The following is a 25,055-nucleotide window of genomic DNA, read 5'->3' as shown; positions in this document are numbered from 1 at the left end:
TATCTCCCTCTTAACTGCTGTGATCAAGTCTTGGTTACAACTTATGATGAAAGAGTCTGGAAGCTCTCCATATTTAACAAAATGTAAAGTAATTTGGATTCATATTTCTATGATAAGTAGCAGCTTACCTTGATTTTCAGGTTAGTTCGAAGCATGATGTCATCTATTTGATCACAAAGTATGGTTATGTGCACCTTTATGACATTGAGAGTGGAACATGTATTTTCATGAACCGCATCAGTGGAGATACCATCTTTGTCACGGCGCCTCACGAACCCTCAAGTGGCATCATTGGCGTCAACCGTAAGGGACAGGTGAGTCGTTTTTTTTTTTTTTTTTTTTTATATATTTACATTGCAAACAAAATTTTATATAATTTACTTCATAAATTTTGCCATTCAGATTTTCTTGCCATTATTTAACTTTTATTACTACTTTATGTAATGTCCCTATAAATAACTTCAGTGCCTGCATAGCAGATGCCTGAACTTTGGAAAAAGATGAATAAAAATACTCCCTCCATTTGTCATATACTGTATAATATATTGCAGTATCATTTAGATCCAGTTCCATTGTACTTCATCAGTGCATTCACAGTGGAATGCCAGTGCTTCATAAAAAAAAGTTTTTAAAGTGCTTACTGCTAGCTATTGAAAAAATGTAATTTACTCAAACTTGAATACTATGCTCATAATCACTTATTCAGTGACTTGCCAAACAATATCAGTATATAGTACTTGACTCATTCTTATAACTGATTTCTTCCCCACGTCTTTTCAACTCATGACCTTTGAATGCCTTACTCTAATCTTTCTACCACCACAAAGGCTTCTTGATTTGTCCTTTTCAACACTTAGCTTAATTTTTTCATGGTTTCACCACACCAGTCACAGAACCATTAACAAGGGTAAACACTTCTCCATTTATTCCCATTGATAAAATTCACTCCCTTCTCTTGTATTTATAGCTTGACCACGTTCATGACTACAGTCTTGTATGCATTGAACAACAATGGGACATTACCCTGACATCTTTTGTCAGGGACCCTGACATCTTTTGCAAAAATACCAAACCAATAACTCAAGACTTTATTTTTAATTATGTTCTGCTTCCTAAATCTTTAATTATGTTCTGCTTCCTAAATCAAAGAAATTTTTAGCATTAAATAACATTCTACCAACTCCATACAGGCTTGTTCCTTTGCAAACATTAATTTCTATTGTCACATGTTTTCACTACACGCACGCACGCATGCACATACATTCACAGTCTTTCCTACGTGACATTTACAATAGTTGGTGAAATACAAATGCCTGGGGCATATTGACTATTAAACCCCACATTATGTATTACTGATCTAAAATGTCATTTATGTACTGTAATAATTTGTGCCCTAACACTTTGCCTACTACCTGTCATAGACTAATATTTTTTGGCTATTGCACTTGATACATGTACACTTAATTTTATATTTAGGTACCATTCCAGGTCTGGTAATCATCTGTCACAGTATCACTACTCGTGTGCTTTCTGGCAATCGTTTCACAACTTTTCATTCCTGATTTTACTTTACCAGTACAGTATAACAGTTGCAGTTCTACATTTTGGCCTTTGCAGCGTTGTTAATAAATCTTCATGAATTTTTCTTGTATTTTATCATGCACTCTCCTCACAATAGCAAAACCGATCACATACTTGTATGCCCTTTTTTCAATAAGTCCACTTATTGGATATTCAAAATATAAACCTTGTAATCAGTTATTATACAACTGTACAGTATTTGCTTAATATTTGTTTAATATTCATTACCATCCTCCTTGTTGTACGTTCCCAAGTAGGTTAGTGTTCCAAGGATCATACATGAACTTTTCTTACACTTTGCATTGAAGCAATTTCTATTCTTAAATAATTCTGGAATGGGATCGATTTGAATTGTGTAATGTGGAAGTGGCAATTTTGGTAAGAAAGATAACAGAATGGGAAACAAATTTTTATGTGAATAGCTTTTTCAGATTTTTTATTTATTTTTCTATTGGGATTGTATATTGCAGGTATTAAGTGTGAGCGTTGATGAAGAGAACATCATCCCTTACATCAATAATGTGCTTCAAAACCCTGACTTGGCACTTAGAATTGCAACAAGGAACAACCTTGCTGGAGCGGAAGATCTGTTTGTGCGCAAGTTTAACACACTTTTCCAGGTGAGTAATAAGACAATGTCAAGTGATGACCTCTACAGTGCACCAAAATGTCTTGAAGGTTTCGGTTATGCACTACGAACTTACAATGCTTCAGTAATTTTGGCATTTGTAATATATGTACTTGGCTTTGATTGCAATAGAAGGTTCAGTACAAATTTGTTCATTTTAGGAGGGAGAGATTACATTGTACTGTACTTTAATTAATTTAAAAGATGACTAACATATTATGCATACAAATGTCATTTGTGCGTCTATGCATCTCTACAAACGACAAATAACATAGATACACAAAAACTGTGGTCACATCTATGTTAAGTTTAGGTAAGCTTTGACTTCATAATTATAGTTAAAAGTTTAGCTGAAGCTATTAAATACTTAAATGATTATCATAATCTGTAGTTTAAGATTGAAAATAGTGCTTTATTTGAGCTTGGTAGTCACTATTCCAGTATTAACTTGATATGACTTCACTTTGATTATTTAATCAAAGTTACCTTACCTTGAGGTTACCTTGAGGTGCTTCCGGGGCTTAGCGTCCCCGCGGCCCGGTCGTCGACCAGGCCTCCTGGTTGCCGGAAGTTGCAGATACTTTTATTACAACATGATAAGTTTCAAATTATATGTATATATTCATTACCTGTATATATATAAAGCCAGTGTCCTGTTACTTGTGGGCCTAATGCCTTGTTCCTGTTCATCCCATAAAAAGATAGTCACGAGAACAAATCCACAAGGGCCGTAACGAGGATTCGAACCTACGTCCGAGAGTATCCCAGACGCTGCCCTAATCGACTCGGTTGATTAAGGCAGTGTCTGGGATGCTCTCGGACGTAGGTTCAAAACCTCGTCACGGCCCTTGTGGATTTGTTCATTTGATGCATCACGTTATTGTGATTTCTGTGTGTAGTGTAGTAAAGAGTCACATTTGTAGGCTAGTATACATAGCCTAAAAACCCAAGTCACCTTTCTCAAGCACGCAAGTGGTAATAGTTGATGTACACTGCTACATGATTATACCATAATTGGATAAAAATCATACCATTTCACAAGTAATTTGTTACTTAATGTTCAGATTTTTTATAATTTGTGTACTGTATATGCCATTCATGGGTGACGAGTCTGTCTGGGTGGAAGTTTTGAAAGTGTTCTAAATGTGAATATATTGCCCTATTTCCTTAGTTTTAATTAGGTTATAAAACATTAACAACATTTTTAAAGAATGTTGGTTATTCTCTTTGAGCAAGCTACTTCCTGCATAAACTGGGAGTCGACTGTAATTTTAACAACTACATTTACAGTATTAAAATATTCAATAGTTTTGACTTCGTGTTGGGGGACACATTGTTGAATTTGGTATTTAGGGCAAAAAATGGTTTCAGCCTTTTCTTTATGAAAAGGATTTGTTAAAAGCAAATTATTTGCAAATGCTCTTATTTTCACTTTAACATTTCCTTCAGAATGGACAATACAGCGAAGCAGCCAAGGTAGCTGCTAATGCACCCAAAGGTGTCCTCCGTACCCCCCAAACTATCCAGAGGTTCCAACAAGTGCCAGCTCAGCCTGGCCAGACTTCGCCTCTTCTTCAGTACTTCGGAATTCTCCTCGATCAGTCTCACTTGAACAAGTTTGAATCCTTAGAATTGTGTAGACCAGTTTTGGCCCAAGGGCGCAAGAATTTACTTGAAAAATGGCTAAAAGAAGATAAGTTAGAATGTTCAGAAGAATTAGGTGATCTTGTGAAGCAGGCTGATCCCACATTAGCACTTTCTGTGTACCTGAGAGCAAATGTACCAAACAAAGTGATTCAGTGCTTTGCTGAGACTGGCCAGTTCCAGAAGATTGTACTTTATGCTAAGAAAGTTGGATACACTCCAGACTATGTATTCTTGTTAAGAAATGTGATGCGTGTTAATCCGGATCAAGGTCTTGCATTTGCTCAGATGTTAGTACAGGATGATGAACCCATGGCTGATGTCAACCAAATTGTGGATATTTTTTTGGAATCAAATTTAATTCAGCAGTGTACAGCGTTCTTGCTTGATGCTCTGAAGAATAATCGTCCCACAGAAGGGCCACTTCAGACTCGCCTCTTGGAAATGAACTTGATGTCTGCCCCGCAAGTAGCAGATGCAATTCTCGGTAACCAGATGTTCACCCATTACGATCGTGCACACATTGCTCAACTGTGTGAGAAGGCAGGATTGCTTCAGCGTGCCTTGGAACACTACACAGACATGTATGATATTAAGAGAGCAGTTGTGCACACACAGTTGCTGAACCCAGAGTGGCTTGTTAACTATTTTGGCTCTTTATCTGTTGAGGATTCTTTAGAGTGCTTGAAGGCGATGCTTACAGCCAATCTCCGCCAGAATCTCCAAATCGTGGTTCAGGTGTGTAATTAAGCTTTGTCTTGTTTTACATCAAAATATTTGTCTTATGGAAAAAATTTAAATAGCATATTTTATGGTATTCAATGTAATTGTGTGTGATTTAGAAATTTGTAAATTATTATTACAGATTGCTACCAAATACCATGAGCAACTAACGACCAATGCACTGATTGATCTGTTCGAGTCTTTCAAGTCATTTGAAGGCCTCTTCTATTTTCTTGGATCGATTGTCAACTTCTCACAAGAATCTGAAGTTCATTTCAAGTACATCCAGGCAGCTTGTAAAACTGGCCAAATTAAAGAGGTGAGCTTTAGTCTGTAATAGACAATTTTAGTATGATCTTTTGGTAGAGATATTTTATTAACTTTTTTAATAAAGAATTGTTAAAATCTCGTACAAATCTAACAAACGTACACATAATGAACGGACAGACATTGTAAAGTTAAAAAATACCTATACATAAGCAAAATTGGCATATTCATTGGCATAATTGGCATGTTCATTCCTTTAAAGTGCTTCCAGTTTAAAGTTTTACCAATCAAATAGAAAAGCTACTAGTATGACCTTGTTGGCATGAACTATGGGTGAAGCAAATTCAGTGCTTTGGTCAGCCAGGTCCTTAGTCACCCCACAGACGAATTCTTTCCATGCTTTTCCTGTTATGAGAGAGAACTACTGTAATTCTCATATACTGGCTTCCCTTATGATAAATCAATGTAAACCCAGTCTTAATATTGTACAATACTTAAAAATACTTATCAGTATGCAAATAAGTATTAAATGTTTCTAAAATCTGCCTTCAGCACAATTAGTCCTGACTCATCCTGATCAACTCTAGTCTCTAACACAATAGCAAAAAATTCACAAAATTCTCTTATTAGGCAATCTGCTTTCACAGTTTTATACACTAGCAGAAGCAAAAGGAACATTTCAGTAAGTTGATGTATGCTTAAGGCTTTTCTTTCTGGTAAAAAACTTGGATATTTAATCTACACTACCAAAACCCTACACATGATATACATCCTCTCGCTGTGCCCAAGCACTTGGGCTGGCCAGCAGAGCAGTGGTCTCACTTCATGCAAGTCGGCATTCAGATAAGAAGTGCTTTAGATCTAGAATGATGTGATATATGGAAATTGAAGGATGATAATGCTACTAAGAACTAATAAAAACTTTTGTAGGCTTTCAACTCGGCTCTTGGCAGTGTTGAACTTGAAATGTAGGGGGAATGGTGAAAGTTTTATAGTTTTAAATTGTTGAATGAAATTAGTATGGTCTTGTAAAATGCATATATTCTTTCATATATCATCATTACCACTTTTCACACTTTATTGGGGTGGAGAGGCTTCACCCCAGAGAAAAAAAGGTGAGTAATATAAAGAATTAATAACATCAGTGTAGGGGTATATTGGGCATTCACTTGTATTGTAGTTGTTAATGAAAACTGAGAGCTTGGTTAAATTGTGGATAGGTTATTTTAAAGCTAATCAAATTTAAATATTTAACTTGAGATGTAACAATTTAAATCATAAATAACTCGAACATAAGTAACCTTGGATTCTTGGCCTATAAAATTGAGTTCTCTGCTTTAAGTTAGTTATGATTGAAACTCATTGACTAATTTTGAAAAATGTTGCTTCTAAAAACAAAATACAGTTTCATAATTAGCATTATAAAACTTTTATCAAAGTGCACGTTTTCCCTCAGGTTGAGAGAATATGCCGCGAGTCCAACTGCTATAATCCTGAACGCGTGAAGAACTTCTTGAAGGAGGCAAAGCTAACTGATCAGTTACCACTCATCATCGTTTGTGATCGCTTTGACTTCGTCCACGACCTGGTGCTCTACCTCTACCGCAATAACCTACAGAAATACATAGAAATATATGTTCAGAAGGTTGGCTGTTCTTAGTCATGACATTTCCAGTAGTGAGTGAAAGTAATGTCTATAATTTTTAGAAAATGTAGCAACATTATTTGTGTTGGCGCTTGTGTGTATACTATTATAGTTTAGTGAGGCTGTATTATACAAGAAATTAAATCTATGATATTTGCTTGGCCTTATTTTTACAAAGATATCTTTGTGTATGTATAGGTGAATCCTTCACGTCTACCTGTCGTCGTTGGAGGGCTGCTGGACGTTGATTGTGCCGAGGATGTAATAAAACAATTGATTATGGTTGTTCGTGGACAGTTCTCAACAGACGAGTTGGTGGAAGAGGTAAGTTTGTGTGTGTTGACCTTCGTGGTTCTCATTTCCCATTTCCAGTGCAGATTAGGGATTGGCCAGATAAGATAAATGGGCAAATGGAGGAGTGTTAGTGGCAATTGTTGTGTGTGGTTATGAGATGGCACAGCATGAAGATGAGGTCTGAAGCATTATGAGCAGTAGAAAGACAATCTGAGACTCATTTGTGGTGTTGGAATACTATAGGATAAGGAGTGAAAATGTCCTGAAGAGGTGTAGATTGCAAATGATGATGAACCTTGTGATTGAGGAAAGCATATCAAAATAGTATGTTTAAACACTTGGAATATGATAGGCTGGTAAAGTGTGTGCTTGTCAATTTGAGTGATAGAAGAGGAAGGCTGGGATGCAGGTGGTGGACATGGTGTGCGCACATCACACAGGAAATGGTAAGCGACAATGTTGGGTGGCAACAGTTTTCAAGAAGAAAGTAAATGTATTTGTATGTAAGCGATGTGAAAATTCATGAGGAATGCTGTAATCCTGGTCTTTTGAAGCATGTGACTGCTAGAGTGGGTAGTAATTTTTTGTTTTTATCTTCTCTCTTGTTCCCCCCCCCCCCCCCCCTCCTTGGAGATATATATTGTGAATGATAAAATTAATAGATACCTTATTTTATATGTTTAATATGAATCAGCTCTGGGCTATATTACTAGTAATTTTTGTGGGCTGATGCCTTCTCCCCCCCCCCCCCCCAGCCCCATGTAAGCTGGGAAATATGGTAATGATGGCATTTGTTAAAGCATTAATCTCGTATTAAAAAAATACACTGGAACACTTGAAACGAACTGATGATCGATAAATTGGTTTCTTGTTTTATTTTAAATGGCTTAGATACTTTATTGTGGGCTGCAGTTATTTGAAAATTCCAAATTATATTTTAAAGAAATTAATTTTTTTTATTGCCTTATTTATTGTAAATCAAACAAAGCCTCCAGTGGTAGGAATTTTAACTAGGTAAATTTTTTACTTGTATTCTGTAAAATGGAATACCTTGAAGCACAATTAGAAATTTCAGTGCATTTTTTTATAACCAAATTGATGAATTTATTTCCGATTAATAAAATTTTGTAATCCTTTCAATGCCACATAATTTGACAATCCTATTGCCGTTTAAACCATTCAGGTTGAGAAAAGAAACCGCCTGAAGCTGCTGCTAACTTGGCTGGAGTCACGTATTCATGAAGGAGTCTCTGAGTCGGCCACTCATGATGCCATTGCCAAAATTTACATAGACTCCAACAATAACCCCGAGAGATTCTTAAGGGAGAACCAAAACTATGACAGCAAAGTTGTTGGTAAGTTCATATTTTGTCCATATTATTCCTATACTGTACTTTTAATATTTAAAAATGTGTAATAAAACTGCTACAAAAATTTATAATAAATAGGCTACATGATGCACACTGAAATCACAATAGTGTACAAAAAATATCGCATTAATGTGTTGTATCAATTTTTATCTAACGTTAATGTGATTTCTTTGTGTATTTGAAGAGAAGCATTGCAGGTAGAACTGATATACCACACCCATAGTGCATGTGGTCCATGCATGAACCCCCGATTGGACTTCCAATCGGTTTGCTTCTAAACACAGTGTTTACAATAGAAAAAATTTGTTTCCTCACTTGGGTTAACAAAGGTTGGCAAGATTTTTGTTGTTTTAGCAGGTTTTTTTTTTCCCCCTCCAGGAAAGTACTGTGAAAAGCGAGACCCGCACCTTGCATGTATTGCATACGAACGTGGTCAATGTGACAGAGAACTGATTAATGTTTGCAACGAGAACTCTCTCTTCAAGTCTGAAGCTAGATACCTTGTGAGGCGACGGGACCCTGAACTCTGGGCTGAGGTTCTACAAGAGACCAATCAGTACAGGAGACAACTTATTGACCAGGTGTGTTGCTAGTTACATTGAGTTTAGTAATAAGTTTAATACTGGTTAAATAATAGTGAAAATAAATCAGGATTTGTCCAAAGATGATTGTTGTTGTTTTTCAAAACATTACTTTGCATTTTGTTAGTGACATTGGTTAGTTGAATGGAAAATGTTTATCTAAAAAATTAATGAATGCAAGTTCTGTGTAAGTTCTGTGAAGATGTTCTTTGATTTTCAATATTATTTCAGGTTGTGCAGACAGCATTGTCAGAGACCCAAGACCCCGAGGATATCTCTGTTACTGTGAAAGCTTTCATGACTGCTGATTTGCCCAATGAACTTATTGAACTCTTGGAAAAAATTGTGCTTGACAATTCTGCATTCAGTGATCACAGGTAAATTTATAAATTATACAGTTGGTATTATTTTTTAATGGAACGTGCAGAATACATTTAACACTTCTGCATTCCAGTGACGATAAAACGTCTCATAATCTATTATTACACTTTTGTTTTTCATCAGTTATCTAGAGAATTCTTTTGTAAACATTTTGAACTAAAATTTATAGTCATATCCCAACAAATAACTTGGCAAACGTAGAATGATTGTAAACGTTTTAAGCATCACTGAGTCGGACCCACTGAACCTGCTGTATTTGTCAAGAATGGGTGGAGAGGAGAATAATCTTTTATAAATAAACTTTTTTTATTCTATTTTCTGGAGAATTTATCAATTGTCACTAAATTTATAGCTACACAACATATAATTTAGAAAAGGTAAAATGATTGTAAACAATTGTCGCAGCATTAAGTGGTCCGGACATTAGCGGTTGGAAGTGCAGAGAGGCTGGACCACCAAAGTGTTACATGATGTGATGTCTTATATGCTCCAGTAAATATATACATATATATATATATATATATATATATATATATATATATATATATATATATATATATATATATATATATATATACATATACATATATACATATATACATATAATGTCGTACCTAGTAGCCAGAACGCACTTCTCATCCTACTATGCAAGGCCCGATTTGCCTAATAAGCCAAGTTTTCCTGAATTAATATATTTTCTCTAATTTTTTTCTCATGAAATGATAAAGCTACCCATTTCATTATGTATGAGGTCAGTTTTTTTTATTGGGAGTTAAAATTAACGTAGATATATGACCAAACCTAACCAACCCTACCTAACCTAACCTATCTTTATAGGTTAGGTTAGGTTAGGTGGCCGAAAAAAGTTAGGTTAGGTTAGGTAGGTTAGGTAGTCGAAAAACAATTAATTCATGAAAACTTGGCTTATTAGGCAAATTGGGCCTTGCATAGTAGGCTGAGAGGTGCGTTCTGGCTACTAGGTACGATATATATATATATATATATATATATTATATATATATATATATATATATATATATATATATATATATATATATATGCAACAATGATCACAAAAATATATACTATATATATATATTATATATAATATGTATATATTATATATATATATATATATATGTCGTACCTAGTAGCCAGAACTCACTTCTGAGCCTACTATGCAAGGCCCGATTTGCCTAATAAGCTAAGTTTTCATGAATTAATTGCTTTTCGACTACCTAACCTACCTAACCTAACCTAACCTAACTTTTTCGGCTACCTAACCTAACCTAACCTATAAAGATAGGTTAGGTTAGGTTAGGTAGGGTTGGTTAGGTTCAGTCATATATCTACGTTAATTTTAACTCCAATAAAAAAAAATTGACCTCTTACATAATGAAATGGGAAGCTTTATCATTTCATAAGAAAAAAATTAGGGAAAATATATTAATTCAGGAAAACTTGGCTTATTAGGCAAATCGGGCCTTGCATTGTAGGCTGAAAAGTGAGTTCTGGCTACTAGGTACGACATATATATATATATATATATATATTATATATATATATATAATATATATATATATATATAATATATATATATATATATATATATTATATAATTATATAAATGCCTCATCTATACAGGAACCTTCAAAATCTTCTCATCTTAACTGCTATAAAGGCAGACCACACCCGTGTGATGGACTACATTACTCGCCTTGATAACTATGATGCACCAGATATTGCCAACATAGCCATTGGCAACCAATTGTATGAAGAGGCCTTTGCTATATTCAAGAAGTTTGATGTAAACACCTCTGCCATTCAGGTATGATATTGATTTTTATTTCCATTTTACAAGTTAATTGATCTCTCATAAAGTACATTTGAATATTAAAATTAGGGTTTGTGTCAATTTCCTCTGGAAAAATAAATGAAGTGCTACGTTTGCATAAATTGTTATATATACATTTTTCTTAGGAATATTTTCACCTTAGTAATGGTCAGAATTTTTTTTTTTTTTTTTTTTTAATGGCTTGTATTTGGGCTGAAATTCAGAAACTAAGAATAGGATATACAAATTGCAAATGTGCAAATTAACATATTGACACAAGTTTTAATTGATGTATTTATGTAGGTTCTGATTGAGCACATAGTGAACCTGGACCGGGCATACGAGTTTGCCGAGCGGTGCAATGAAAGTGCTGTGTGGAGTCAGTTGGCCAAGGCTCAGCTGCAACAGTCATTGGTGAAAGAGGCAATTGACTCATTCATCAAGGCAGATGACCCAACTGCATACATTGATGTTGTGGACACTGCACACAGGACAGGTTAATGCTTTACAATGGTGCTGTATATAGCATTTAATAGCTTAGTTTTAAATTCACTAAGAATAAAAATTTCATTAATTATCTGTAATACTATAATGCAAGTAATTAAAGAAATGGGTGAGGTGTATATTTATCTATAATCTCTTACTGTTATTCACCTTTGTTAAGGTGACTCCTCCACACTGCCCTTCAGTGAGAACTATAATAATTTTCATTTATAGGTCATTGGGAAGACTTGGTTCGGTACCTGGTCATGGCACGTAAAAAGGCTCGGGAATCGTATGTGGAGAGTGAGCTGTGTTATGCTTATTCCAAAACCAACAGACTAGCCGATCTTGAGGAATTTATTGCTGCTCCTAATCATGCTGATATTCAGAAGGTAAGAGGAAGGAAGTGAGTCCCTGTTGTACCAGTATCTTATTTTTTAAGATAATTTATTTTTTGTGGTTGGTTAAATTTAGAATAGCAGAACTAGTGAAGAGCAGAGGTGCCATAGGCACATCCAGAGAACACTATAAATATCAGGTCCACAGTTTTTCAACATCCTCCCAGCTAGCATAAGAAGTATTACTGGAACAAAAGTGGACGTCTTTAAGAGAAAACTGGATAGTTTTCTTCGGGAAGTGACGGACCAACCGGGCTGGATGTGTGGGCCTGTGGGCCGCTCCAAGCAACAGCCTGTTGGACCAAGCATAGACAAGTCAAGCCTGGCCTTGGTTTGGGGAGTAGACCCAAATTAACATATTGACCCAGAACCCCATCCAAATACAATCCCGGTAGACGAAGTAAAAATTAGGCTAAATACAGTAGTTACCGGATTGTGGGTTAAAGCAGAGATTGGCAAGCTAATATTTAATTTGCATAATAAATTTGTAACCAAAAGAGATTTCTAATGTACAAGTAGTCCCTATAGCACTGTATTGTACTTCTGTTGTGGTATGTTAAACAAATTTTGTGAAGGGAAATAATGTGATTAGTGATGTCTGAAAATTAGTTTTCCATGTTATTTTCCGATATATTTCTCTCATAGATTGGCGACCGGTGCTTTGATGATGGCATGTACGAAGCAGCAAAACTCCTCTACAATAATGTCAGTAACTTTGCTCGTCTGGCAATCACGCTTGTTCACTTAAAGGAGTTCCAGGGAGCTGTGGAATCTGCCAGGAAAGCCAACAGGTAAGCTTAGAGCATTTTCATAGCCAGCATTTGGTTTATGGCAGTTTAGAAATTTTAAGTTAATGAAAGAATATTTTTAACAAGTTAATTTTTAAATTATTTTTAATTTGATAAAATATCGTATAGTTAAGGGAAATTAGGTTAGACATTTTTGTTTCTTTCTTCTATATGTTTACAATTGATGGATGAGAACATCTTGTAAGTGAAAGGAAATAGAGTAATTGTGTGAAAGATATAAAACTTCAGCTGTAGCAAATCAGTACTGATATTTACCATTTTGTTCCCACTGTGTGTGTGTTGGAACAAGTAAATTAACAGTAGTAACAGACTGTTTCAATCCATTTAATTATAATGTAAAAAAAAAATTCTATTAGTATGATTCAAGTAACTAAATCTGAGGCATAGCTGTTCTCAAGACATGCGGCATCCACAAATATTACCAATTAACATTACTACTGTAAATCTTTTCCACATTGCTAACAAGGAGTGCTTTTTCCATTCATATATGTTGCACAATTTTAGATAGTTGGGGGCCTGATGCCCGAGTGGACAGCACTCGGGGTTTGTAGTCCTAAGGGTCTGGGTTCTATTCCCGGCGGAGGCGGAAACAAATGGGCCGAGTTTCTTTCACCCTGATTCACCTGTTCACCAAGCAGTAAATTAGGTACCTGGGAGTTAGACAGCTGCTATGCGCTGCTTCTGGGGCGGGCGTGTGTGTGTGTGTGTGAGTGAAAATTAGGATTAAGGTCTTGCCCAAAATGCGTGCTAGTGGTTGTACAAGAATGTAAGAACTCTTGTATAAATTAAAAAAAAAACAAACTGAAAATGAAAATATAGTAACTCGGTACTAGGTCAAGAGTGTTGCCAGTGCATAGAATATTATACAACAATAAGCATACTTGTCTAGAAATTGTATGTGGTTTTCTTGCAAAATATATACAAATATTTATGTAAGTAGGACATAAATGTGTGCATTTATTAACCTCTTACACAAAATTAAATGATATACAAAACAACTTGATAAACATTAATTATGTGCATACATTGTCATTACCACGTTTCCCACTTTCATGGGGTGGGGAGGCATCAGCCCGGAGAAAAATGTGAGTAATAGAGTACAAAAAAAAGATTATTGCTTTTAAATACTAAAAAACATTCAAATATCATGTTAATTCATTATATCATTTGCAAGTACTGTACAACATACAGTTTCAGAGATAAACACTAGCACTGCAGCAATCAAGAGCAACAATCTATTACTGTACAGTACTTAATATGACCAGGTGTTGGTCATATTATGACCTTGTGACTTGTCAGTCATTCCACCTAAGGACATTTATTTTCTGGCAAACAGCTTCCACCCAGCTTTGTCTGTTGTCATATCTTGTGTGTTGTTTATACACTCCACGCTTCCTCTCACTTGCTCACTATGTATGCCCACTATCTTCACTTTCCCTTTTCAAATTCACTTACACTTTTGCATTCCGATGATGCTACAGTGCATTATCCTAACTCTGACGGTAAACATACAGGTGGCTAAATTTTTGGTTTTGATCTCTCGAGCTTTTCTATGTGTATCAACAAAGAATTATTAAAATTGCTGCTATTTTGTGTACAGAGCATATTTAGGGCATGGGTGAACATACCAGAGATTTTCCAGCTCGCCCATGAAGCCTCGCTTACGTCATAAACATTTGTGTATTCATCGCTGTTACACATAATCTATTATAAATAAACGTTTTTTTGCATCTATACTCAAGAGAACTCATTTGTAAACATTTTGACACCAAATTTGTAATTATAACCCAACAAATAACTTTACAAAATTTTGAATTATTATAAACATTTTTGCATCATATGTAGGAACTTTTTTTTTATATATACTGTTGTATAGACAAATTACATGTGCACATTTGTATATTTTTACTTACTATTTAGGATGAATAACAAATGAAGAATGTTAAAATGATTGGAAACATTCATATTCATTACTGATTTGCATAATGTTATAAATATATTTTTATTTTTGCATCTTGTCTAGAGAATCCATTTGTATTCATACAAATGAACACATTTTGACAAAAAATTTCTACAGTAGGTACAATGCAACAAATAACTTAGAAAGCAAAATTATTGTAAACAATTTGCGTGTTGCCGAGCAAGGTCCCTGGGAGCCCGGTACGTGTACGGTCGGGAACATGTGGAGAGGCTGAGCTGCCAAAGTGTTAAATAGTCTTCACTAGTCAACCATTTTGTGTTTATACAACATGCTCAAACTGTCTTGCTACACTCACTTCAATCTTGTGGTTTATTGGCTTTTGCACTATCTTCATGATATTCAAATTCCTTATTCTGTCCATTATTGCAACACACTTTTCAGATTGTTCATCTCTTTTTTTTTTTTCACATTGACACTACACAGTACTCATGCAGTCGTTCGTAATAGTTGGCACAACTAATTCTTTGATTGCTCAAATACATCTTGAATATCATACAAAGGAAGTATTTAAACTAATTGATCACTTCTAGCATTTATCATTCACACTTATTTCACATAGAGGGTGACATTGCCTAACCCTAACATACACCAACATTGATATCAAGCCCATGATTCATTACATCATAAATTCCTATCATGCACTGGTAGGAGCGATAATTTTTGTACTAGGTGCCATGAAAAATTTGTCCAACACGGTTAACCTCATGCTAGCTTTTACAACTACTCTCCAGTACCCTTTATTTACTTTCATATGCTTTTTCTAAGTACAGTGGAACTTCGGTTGACAAATACCCCTCATTACGAATTATTTGGTACAAGAGGTCAATTTCCTCGTAAAATTTGACTTGGTATCCGAGGTTTGCCTCGGATTTTGAGTTTGTATTGGTCGACAAGTGTGTGTTTTGGCTGGGGGCGAGGCGCGCTCAGTTTACCAGTGTATCCCGTCTAGTGACGACCGCGCTTGAATTCTTTGTAAAGAATTTCATTGTTTTCTGCTTTTTTGGTTTCTGAACCTAAAACTTATTATATATCATGCCATAGGATCCATAGAGGATGTCCCTTCCTCATTAAGAGAATGTGTGCTGTATGGGTAAAACTGCAAAGTTTTGTCAAGAAAACTCGTCCAGATAAAGCTGTAGCAGGCTGTTGCATTAACCTTTTTAATGACAATGTGATTTCTCGCTACAGACAAGTATTAAAACCGTAGGGAAAACAAGTGTCTTTAGACAGATTCTTAAACAAGCAAGCATTGAGCCACAACTAGGTCCTAGTGGTATGCCTGCAAAACGTGAGAGAGAGCAAGCGAGCGCGAGAGAGAGAGCGAGCGCGAGAGAGAGAGCGAGCGCGAGAGAGAGACGAGCGCGAGAGAGAGAGCGAGCGCGAGAGAAGAGCGAGCGCGAGAGAGAGAGCGAGAGCGCGCGAGAGAAGAGCGAGAGCGAGCGCGAGAGAGACAGAGCGAGCGAGCGCGAGAGAGAGACAGAGCGAGCGAGCGCGAGAGAGAGACAGAGCGAGCGAGCGCGAGAGAGAGACAGAGCGAGCGAGCGAGAGAGAGAGACAGAGCGAGCGAGCGAGAGAGAGACAGAGCGAGCGAGCGCGAGAGAGAGACAGAGCGAGCGAGCGCGAGAGAGAGACAGAGCGAGCGAGCGCGAGAGAGAGACAGAGCGAGCGAGCGCGAGAGAGAGACAGAGCGAGCGAGCGCGAGAGAGAGAGAGCGAGCGAGCGCGAGAGAGACAGAGCGAGCGAGCGCGAGAGAGAGACAGAGCGAGCGAGCGCGAGAGAGAGACAGAGCGAGCGAGCGCGAGAGAGAGACAGAGCGAGCGAGCGCGAGAGAGAGACAGAGCGAGCGAGCGCGAGAGAGAGACAGAGCGAGCGAGCGCGAGAGAGAGACAGAGCGAGCGAGCGCGAGAGAGAGAGAGCGAGCGAGCGCGAGAGAGAGACAGAGCGAGCGCGAGAGAGAGACAGAGCGAGCGCGAGAGAGAGACAGAGCGAGCGAGCGCGAGAGAGAGACAGAGCGAGCGAGCGCGAGAGAGAGACAGAGCGAGCGAGCGCGAGAGAGAGACAGAGCGAGCGAGCGCGAGAGAGAGAGCGAGCGAGCGAGCGCGAGAGAGAGACAGAGCGAGCGAGCGAGCGCGAGAGAGAGACAGAGCGAGCGAGCGCGAGAGAGAGACAGAGCGAGCGAGCGAGCGCAGAGAGACGAGCAGCGCGAGCGCGAGAGAGAGACAGAGCGAGCGAGCGCGAGAGAGAGACAGAGCGAGCGAGCGCGAGAGAGAGAGACAGAGCGAGCGAGCGCGAGAGAGAGACAGAGCGAGCGAGCGCGAGAGAGAGACAGAGCGAGCGAGCGCGAGAGAGAGACAGAGCGAGCGAGCGCGAGAGAGAGACAGAGCGAGCGAGCGCGAGAGAGAGACAGAGCGAGCGAGCGCGAGAGAGAGACAGAGCGAGCGAGCGCGAGAGAGAGAGACAGAGCGAGCGAGCGCGAGAGAGAGACAGAGCGAGCGAGCGCGAGAGAGAGACAGAGCGAGCGAGCGCGAGAGAGAGACAGAGCGAGCGAGCGCGAGAGAGAGAGACAGAGCGAGCGAGCGCGAGAGAGAGAGACAGAGCGAGCGAGCGCGAGAGAGAGAGACAGAGCGAGCGAGCGCGAGAGAGAGAGACAGAGCGAGCGAGCGCGAGAGAGAGAGACAGAGCGAGCGAGCGCGAGAGAGAGAGACAGAGCGAGCGAGCGCGAGAGAGAGAGACAGAGCGAGCGAGCGCGAGAGAGAGAGACAGAGCGAGCGAGCGCGAGAGAGAGAGACAGAGCGAGCGAGCGCGAGAGAGAGAGACAGAGCGAGCGAGCGCAGAGAGAGAGACAGAGCGAGCGAGCGCGAGAGAGAGAGACAGAGCGAGCGAGCGCGAGAGAAGAGAGACAGAGCGAGCGCGAGAGAGAGAGACAGAGCGAGCGCGAGAGAGAGAGAGACAGAGCGAGCGCGAGAGAGAGAGACAGAGCGAGCGAGAGAGAGAGACAGAGCGAGCAGAGAGAGAGAGACGAGCGAGCGAGAGAGAGAGACAGAGCGAGCGAGAGAGAGAGACAGAGCGAGCGAGAGAGAGAGAGACAGAGCGAGCGAGAGAGAGAGAGACAGAGCGAGCGAGAGAGAGAGACAGAGCGAGCGAGAGAGAGAGAGAGCGAGCGAGAGAGAGAGAGACAGAGCGAGCGAGAGAGAGACAGAGCGAGCGAGAGAGAGAGAGACAGAGCGAGCGAGAGAGAGAGACAGAGCGAGCGAGAGAGAGAGAGACAGAGCGAGCGAGAGAGAGAGACAGAGCGAGCGAGAGAGAGAGAGACAGAGCGAGCGAGAGAGAGAGAGACAGAGCGAGCGAGAGAGAGACAGAGCGAGCGAGCGAGAGAGAGACAGAGCGAGCGAGCGAGAGAGAGACAGAGCGAGCGAGAGAGAGAGAGACAGAGCGAGCGAGAGAGAGAGAGAGACAGAGCGAGCGAGAGAGAGAGAGAGACAGAGCGAGCGAGAGAGAGAGAGAGACAGAGCGAGCGAGAGAGAGAGAGAGACAGAGCGAGCGAGAGAGAGAGAGACAGAGCGAGCGAGAGAGAGAGAGACGAGCGAGCGAGAGAGAGAGACAGAGCGAGCGAGCGCGAGAGAGAGCGAGCGAAATATCCTGGGAATTAGTAAATTCAAAGAAAAGGATTCACTGCAATTACAGTACCTTGGTAATATTACAAGGTTATTGAATGTAGAAGGCCTGCAAAAATGGGCTGGTACCAATACATCAGTACACCTTTTCTTCATAGCTTAACTTCTTTATTTCTGGCATAAGTCTACAAGTCTGCATCCGGACACCCCATTTCAAAAATGGAGTTCAGAGGTAACAGTGTCATAATTATACTGTATCTAAATTATTTTTTTTGCAGAGTCTAGGGGAAGCTAATTTGTCTTTTTGCTGTAATTATTACAAAATGTGATTTAAACAAGTATGTTTAATATTTTGCTTATTTAATGATTGTTTCCTATTGTTTCCTATATTAATAGCACAAGAACGTGGAAAGTATGCTTCGCATGTGTGGACAATGAACAGTTTCGTTTGGCTCAGAATTGTGGCCTTCATATTGTTGTTCATGCAGATGAACTGGAAGATCTCATCAACTATTACCAGGTAAGAAGTAATTTGCTTTTATACTGTTAGTTTATATGAATTTACTCAAATTTATAAAGCCTTAGATTGTCATTATTTTATTAGTGTTTCCAAGAGAAACATAAGTAAACAATTGGCTTATGGAAAGAATAGGAAAGATTTGAGTACAGTAATTGATCATGTCTTCTACACTAAACAGCAACGGACACAGTACCTAGCATCATTACGTTACACCAAAACAGCCATAGAAGTATCCCATCACATCATATGACTATAGGTATACTGGTAGCATATCTAGTCATTTGTCATCTTGAGAAAAAAGTTGCTAGTCATCTTCTGTACTACTTGTATTAAATTATTTATATTCAATCATTGTTTTATCTCACTAACCATATGTAATTGTTATACTCTTGCTCTTACAATCTTTACTCCATTCCTTTCTCCATTCTAACTACTTTAAGCTTTGTCTCGTAAGCTTAACACATCAAGCATTCTCTCATGATAAAACACTTTAGTTTTAATTCCCATTTGATTGTATTGCAATTATTAATTCAGATTTACCTTTTAATGTCAACACAAGCCGTGCATAAATGTTTTCTGAACTGTGTGTTAGTAGTGATGGTTGTTTTGGCACTAAATGTGGGCATTAAATTTGTCTCCACAGGATCGAGGGTATTTTGACGAGTTAATCAACTTGCTGGAGGCAGCTTTGGGACTAGAACGTGCACACATGGGTATGTTCACAGAACTTGCCATTCTTTACTCAAAGTACAAGCCTGAGAAGATGCGAGAACATCTTGAGCTCTTCTGGTCTAGGGTCAACATTCCAAAGGTAAGACCCCAAAATGTTGTTCTTCCCAGCTTATTCTAAAATGTACAATTCTTTCATATCACTAGTTATAAATTGTGTACACAAATTTAATTAACATTTGTTATATATTGACTTTATATTTGAAAACTTTTAAGTTTATACAAGACCTGATACTTGTTGGTTAGAGTAGTTCTCTCATATACTTAAAATGGTTACACATTTGCAAATATACATAAATATTATCTGGATTTTGAGTAAATGGCTATGGGGAAGCTTAATAGTACAATATTAAAGTTTGATGTGTAAAAGATGTCTGCTAGTTACTAAAGAAACATTATTGCAGGTGTTACGTGCAGCAGAACAAGCACATCTATGGGCTGAGCTTGTATTCCTGTATGACAAGTATGAAGAGTATGATAATGCTGTTCTCACCATGATGGCACACCCTACAGAAGCCTGGCGAGAGTCTCACTTCAAAGACGTTATCACAAAAGTAAGCACCCAGAAGGCTTACTCTACTTTGGACAACATTTGATGCATAATTTCTCCATTTGAAATTTGTTTGGATAACCTGCTAATATTTTGCGGATAACCTGCTAATATTTTGGTCTTTTCAGGTTGCAAACATCGAGTTGTATTATAAAGCTATTCAGTTTTACCTGGATTACAAACCAATGCTTCTAAATGACCTGCTGCTAGTTCTCTCACCTAGGATGGACCATACGAGAGCAGTCAATTACTTCACAAAGGTATTTGTAGTCCTCATTGTTTTAACCATGTGGTCAAAGTATTTAAATTTTCCAGCATTGATTGGAAATTGGATATTGTTTGAAGATTACCCTAGTGTTTCTGGTAAAAAACAAAAACTATATAAAGTCCATGACCAAAATGTATAGGCTAATAATATTGGTTAAATTTTAACACTCGTTATCAATTGCTTTCTTTCAGGCAAACCATTTAAAATTGGTCAAAGGTTACTTAAGATCAGTGCAGTCACTAAATAACAAAGCTATCAATGAGGCTCTCAACTCTTTACTCATTGAAGAAGAAGATTACACAGGCTTAAGGACTTCCATTGATGCTTTTGACCACTTTGACAACATTGCTCTGGCTCAGTCTCTGGAGAAGCACGATTTGATAGAGTTCCGTCGGATTGCTGCATACTTGTACAAAGGCAACAACAGGTGGAAACAGTCTGTGGAGCTGTGCAAAAAGGATAAACTCTTTAAGGTATTGCTGTATAAATTTTCTAAGTTCTTTTTTTAAGTCACATGAGCTTAAACCACTTGTCTAAATAAAGTTGGGAATACTGTAGTTAGTTTATTATTATTTATTAACCTTGTGTATAAATTTATACACGAGGTTAATATGTATCGTTAATATTTATTAAATGTTATATTTATTAAATATAAGTTATATTTATTAATATAATAGTTATATTTATCTTAGATTTTATGCAATTTTGACTTGACACAATATGTACATATATCCCACACCTAGGATGCCATGGAGTATGCTGCTGAAAGTAAGAACTCTGACACTGCAGAAGAGCTCCTTCAGTGGTTCCTTGAGAACGGCAACTTTGATTGCTTTGCTGCTTGCCTGTTCCATTGTTATGATCTTCTCCATCCTGATGTAATATTAGAATTGGCATGGAGGCATAATATCATGGACTTTGCCATGCCTTATTTGATTAATGTAATGCGAGAGTATGTCACAAAGGTTAACAAACTTGAAGACATTGAGAAGCACAGGTCTGAAGAAAATGAAACTAATGAGAGCAAGCCTATGATGAATATGATTGGTGAGTAGCTCCTGCACCAATTGCTTTAATTATATTTTATTTTGTGCCTGAATCACACATCAGCTACTTGATTTGTGTTACATGAATCTTGCAACACTTCCTGTCTTCCTCACTTCCTCTTGTATACACTGTTAATGTTTCTTGAGTAAATTCTTATTCCACATTGATTCTCATAATTTTGCACTTTGTGGAGGCATGGAAATTATTTGATATATTTTGTTTAGTTTCACTTTTTTTTTTTTTTTTTTTTTTTTTTTTTGTAATTGCACAAGTGTCTGGCAAAAGCTCCAAAGGTGTGTCCCTTGCAGGTGAGCCTCAGCTTATGATCACAGCTGGCCCGGGCATGATGGGACCAGGCTACTCCAACGCTGGTTACGCTAACAACATTAACTACGGTGCTGGCATGCCATCCTACCAAGGTTACAGCATGTAAATATTAATTCAAGAGTCTCCAAAAGTTAAGACCTGTGTGAAAACTGTTCAGGTTGGTTTGTTATTAACAGTAGACACTGATTCACCAGGGCTTCAGCTTGTAACTAATAACAGAGCCTCCCAAAATATTCCAAGAGTTTGCCAGTTGTAAAATATACCACGTTGACTTATCTCCAGGGATATAATTGTCCAAATTCTGCCTCTAGAATGCTGCAAGTTAAAGTATAAATGAGGGAGAATTTGTGGTGGCAGGTGAGAGCAAACTAAAGCTTATTGTTGAGTAGTGTGGTTAGCTTGAGGATGAATGAGTGTGTTGTAGAGGCATTCAGGTCATTCGCTCGGCTGTTCCGCAGATTGTCGTCCTGTTTTTCAATAGCTGTCCTCCAGTGGGGTTTGTAAGAAATTTGTGGAGGTGTGAGGCAAGACATGCTGCCTCACATACTGTTTTTATTATTTTTGTTAATTGGATTCCTTTGAATGCTGTGGTGTAAAAAATATAACTACTGTTCCCCATTGTATATAGTTTATCCCATGATGACTTGTGCTGAATGTGATGTAGCATTGTTTTGCCTGTTCCTCTTATGATGATTTATGATTGGTGTCTCAGTAGAGTGTTACAGTTAACTCTATGAGCATTGTGAGTAGAGTATGTATATATAGATTAAATTTATAAGGCTGATTATAGACATAATATTCCTGGTGAAGACAAGGTATTCTGTAAACAACCTTAATAGATGTGATGTTTATGGCCTAAAGATTGGGCATTCACCTGTCTACATCAAATCATTCCTAAAACTTATCTGATTAGCAAGGTGCAATGCCTTATCCTCCCGGTCTGTATGGAGATTGATGGTGAAATAACTGAAGCTTTTGTCCATTGTGTGCCTTCAAATAGCAAATGGAAGGCTTTAAAAAGACTATTCTTTATCAATGAGGTATTACTTTCCAAAGGCCAATGGTCTGTGTTCAGTGGTTGATTGTTCATTAGTAATTTAGGTTACTTCCAAGTGGTATGGCTAGAGCAGCTCACCCTTGGAATAGTCTACCTCATTGAGATTGAAGGCCTTGGTTCTACCTTTATCACTGTTTTGGGGGTTATCAGATACATTTGTTAAAGAGGCATTTCTTGGTTTTAAAATATTTGGTCATTTGTTGATCACAGCTTTAATAGCAAATGTAGTGATGACCAACATTACAGTGGTGATGTATGGGAAGTGAGATGGTAACAGTATCCAAGTATAAATTTAAAAGATCACCACCTATTTGAGAATGAACTGTGCATTCTTACCTATCACCTCCACTCTTTATTATTTTTCTAGAATATGAATTTTATCATTCTTTTTTCTAACAAGAGGAAGCATCTGTGGACTTAAATTAAAGGCTTCAATTACATTTAGTATCTTGATAATTAATTATTGAGAATTGTATTTGTATTTTTTAAGTTAGAGCCTATTGAGAGTTTTAAAATATTTATTAATAATAGGGAATATTGTTTTGCATGTACATTTCTGTGGTGAAGAAGCCAATCCACTCCAGCTAGGCTTCCAGGAGATGTTAACTCCTAACATACAGTGGTTGCCTGAAACTTAGAGCATATGTACTGTGGCCACATGTCAAGTTTAAATAAACACCTCCCACATGAATTATGATCTGATTTACCCTTCAAGTGTCAGTTACCATGTTTGTGGTGTTAGGCCTGGACCTCAAAATTGCAAAATAAGTGACCATACAAGGGTCATGTCTAAGAATAGACCAATAAATATAGTCTCCACTAAGTGAGGCAGTTCCTTTTTATATCCGACCAGTTACTCCACATTTATCTGGCCTATACTTGAAACATTACATGTACTCCACATCTGTGTTGCCAGATGATCCTATTTCATAATCATTTTACCCAGCTTCTTCAGAAGTGTAAACAATTAAATGAACTATTTAATATTTTACATCCCCTATAAATAGTTTTTCCATTTCTTTACTTTAGTAATGTCACCCAGTAACTGGTTGCTTTGTAGATTCATTGCACTGGATTACTTTCCTGAGAATTGGAGCTTTGGTGTAAAAGGAAACTGGCTATGAATAAGAACTAAATAAGTTTATTAACATTCAAGCTATTCTCAAATGGCTCCTGAATTTGAACATTAATTTCGTTGCTTACAACCTCCGCTAGTCAAGGCACTAATTTTTTTTTAGAATGGCATCAGTTTGAATGTTAACTCCAATGGAGCACTGACCCCAGCTGACTAAATAGTATTTGCAATTTGTTTGAATTATGTCAAAGTATAGGTACATCTATTTAGGCTGAATTTTAATAATTCTAACTTGTTTATAATGGTGCATATTGACAATTGCCTACCAACTAATGGGTGCCATCAAACAGGATTACCAATATCGAAGGCTGTTAATTCTATTAAATTTAATTTTTGCTCTAAACAGCAAAAAGGCCTAGGTTTTTTAGTTTAACTTTAAGAGACCTGCAAACTTAAGTAATTTATTAAAATATTGGCAATACTGGACAGATGCCAGTTTGTTTCAAAATACAAAATCATTGGAAAAGTAGTTGCCTAACCCCTTCTAGTATTACTATTTTCGTGGGGAAAAGCAACATATGTTGACAGTAATCATGAATAAAGAGGAAAACCAAACTTAAATTACATACATGCAAACTAATCCTCATTAGTTTCTCATTTTGCATGCTTTAATTTTTCTTTTTTTTCTTTGCGATATTTTTTTAGAATTATTTAGTATCAATTGATGCATATTTGGGGAAAATTGTTAAAAATGGTCTTATGAATGAATTTTATCAACACAAAGCCTCAATAATATCTATTTCAATTATGTAATTCTATATACTGTATACGTCCTAAAGATTCATTTAATATTTTCATATAGAATTAGCAGGTTGCTATTGTTAATTTTCATGACAAGAAATTGTACTCTTGAGTCGACTGGTGTCTTGTATGCAAAGCATAAAAATGAAGTTATAATCTGTACTTTTTAATGATAATAAATGACTAAGGTCCCCTTGAATATTTTTTGAAGACAGCAAATTTATTGTATAAAACAATCTCCAAAAGTAATGAAAGATACTGTTTACATTAGTCTAAAACTACATATTTAATGTGTGCTTTTGGAAGACATTAAGAAATACTGTATTCATACAATGTAATCCCATTTTGGCAAACCCAATCATAGGTAATTGCAAGGATTATAGGTCTATCAGAGAACATTAAATCTAAAACTAAGAGCACTATTTGGCTGGGAAGTTGTGGAATTAAT

The 25,055-nt window shown here is 37.6% G+C and overlaps 1 protein-coding gene across 1 annotated transcript; it reads left to right on the top strand.

Annotated features, from left to right (window-relative positions):
• Positions 1-123: 123 nt before the first annotated feature.
• On the top strand, positions 124-23,422 carry LOC138363092 (clathrin heavy chain 1-like). Its single transcript, XM_069322057.1, has 20 exons — positions 124-314; positions 2,052-2,201; positions 3,659-4,591; positions 4,719-4,895; positions 6,300-6,488; positions 6,687-6,812; positions 7,966-8,137; positions 8,531-8,733; positions 8,965-9,110; positions 10,759-10,942; positions 11,252-11,444; positions 11,666-11,823; positions 12,475-12,620; positions 18,630-18,753; positions 19,397-19,564; positions 19,887-20,036; positions 20,161-20,292; positions 20,492-20,773; positions 21,044-21,347; positions 21,656-23,422. The coding sequence occupies exons 1-20, from the start codon at positions 228-230 to the stop codon at positions 21,778-21,780; spliced, it is 4,149 nt and encodes a 1,382-aa protein (XP_069178158.1). The 5' UTR covers positions 124-227; the 3' UTR covers positions 21,781-23,422.
• The last annotated feature ends 1,633 nt before the right edge of the window (positions 23,423-25,055 follow it).

The sequence above is a fragment of the Procambarus clarkii genome, chromosome 10 (genome assembly GCF_040958095.1).
Source record: "Procambarus clarkii isolate CNS0578487 chromosome 10, FALCON_Pclarkii_2.0, whole genome shotgun sequence".
Lineage (NCBI taxonomy): Eukaryota > Metazoa > Arthropoda > Malacostraca > Decapoda > Cambaridae > Procambarus > Procambarus clarkii.
The sequence above is the reverse complement of the archived record's forward strand: the minus strand, read 5'-3'. Positions and strand labels throughout refer to the sequence as shown.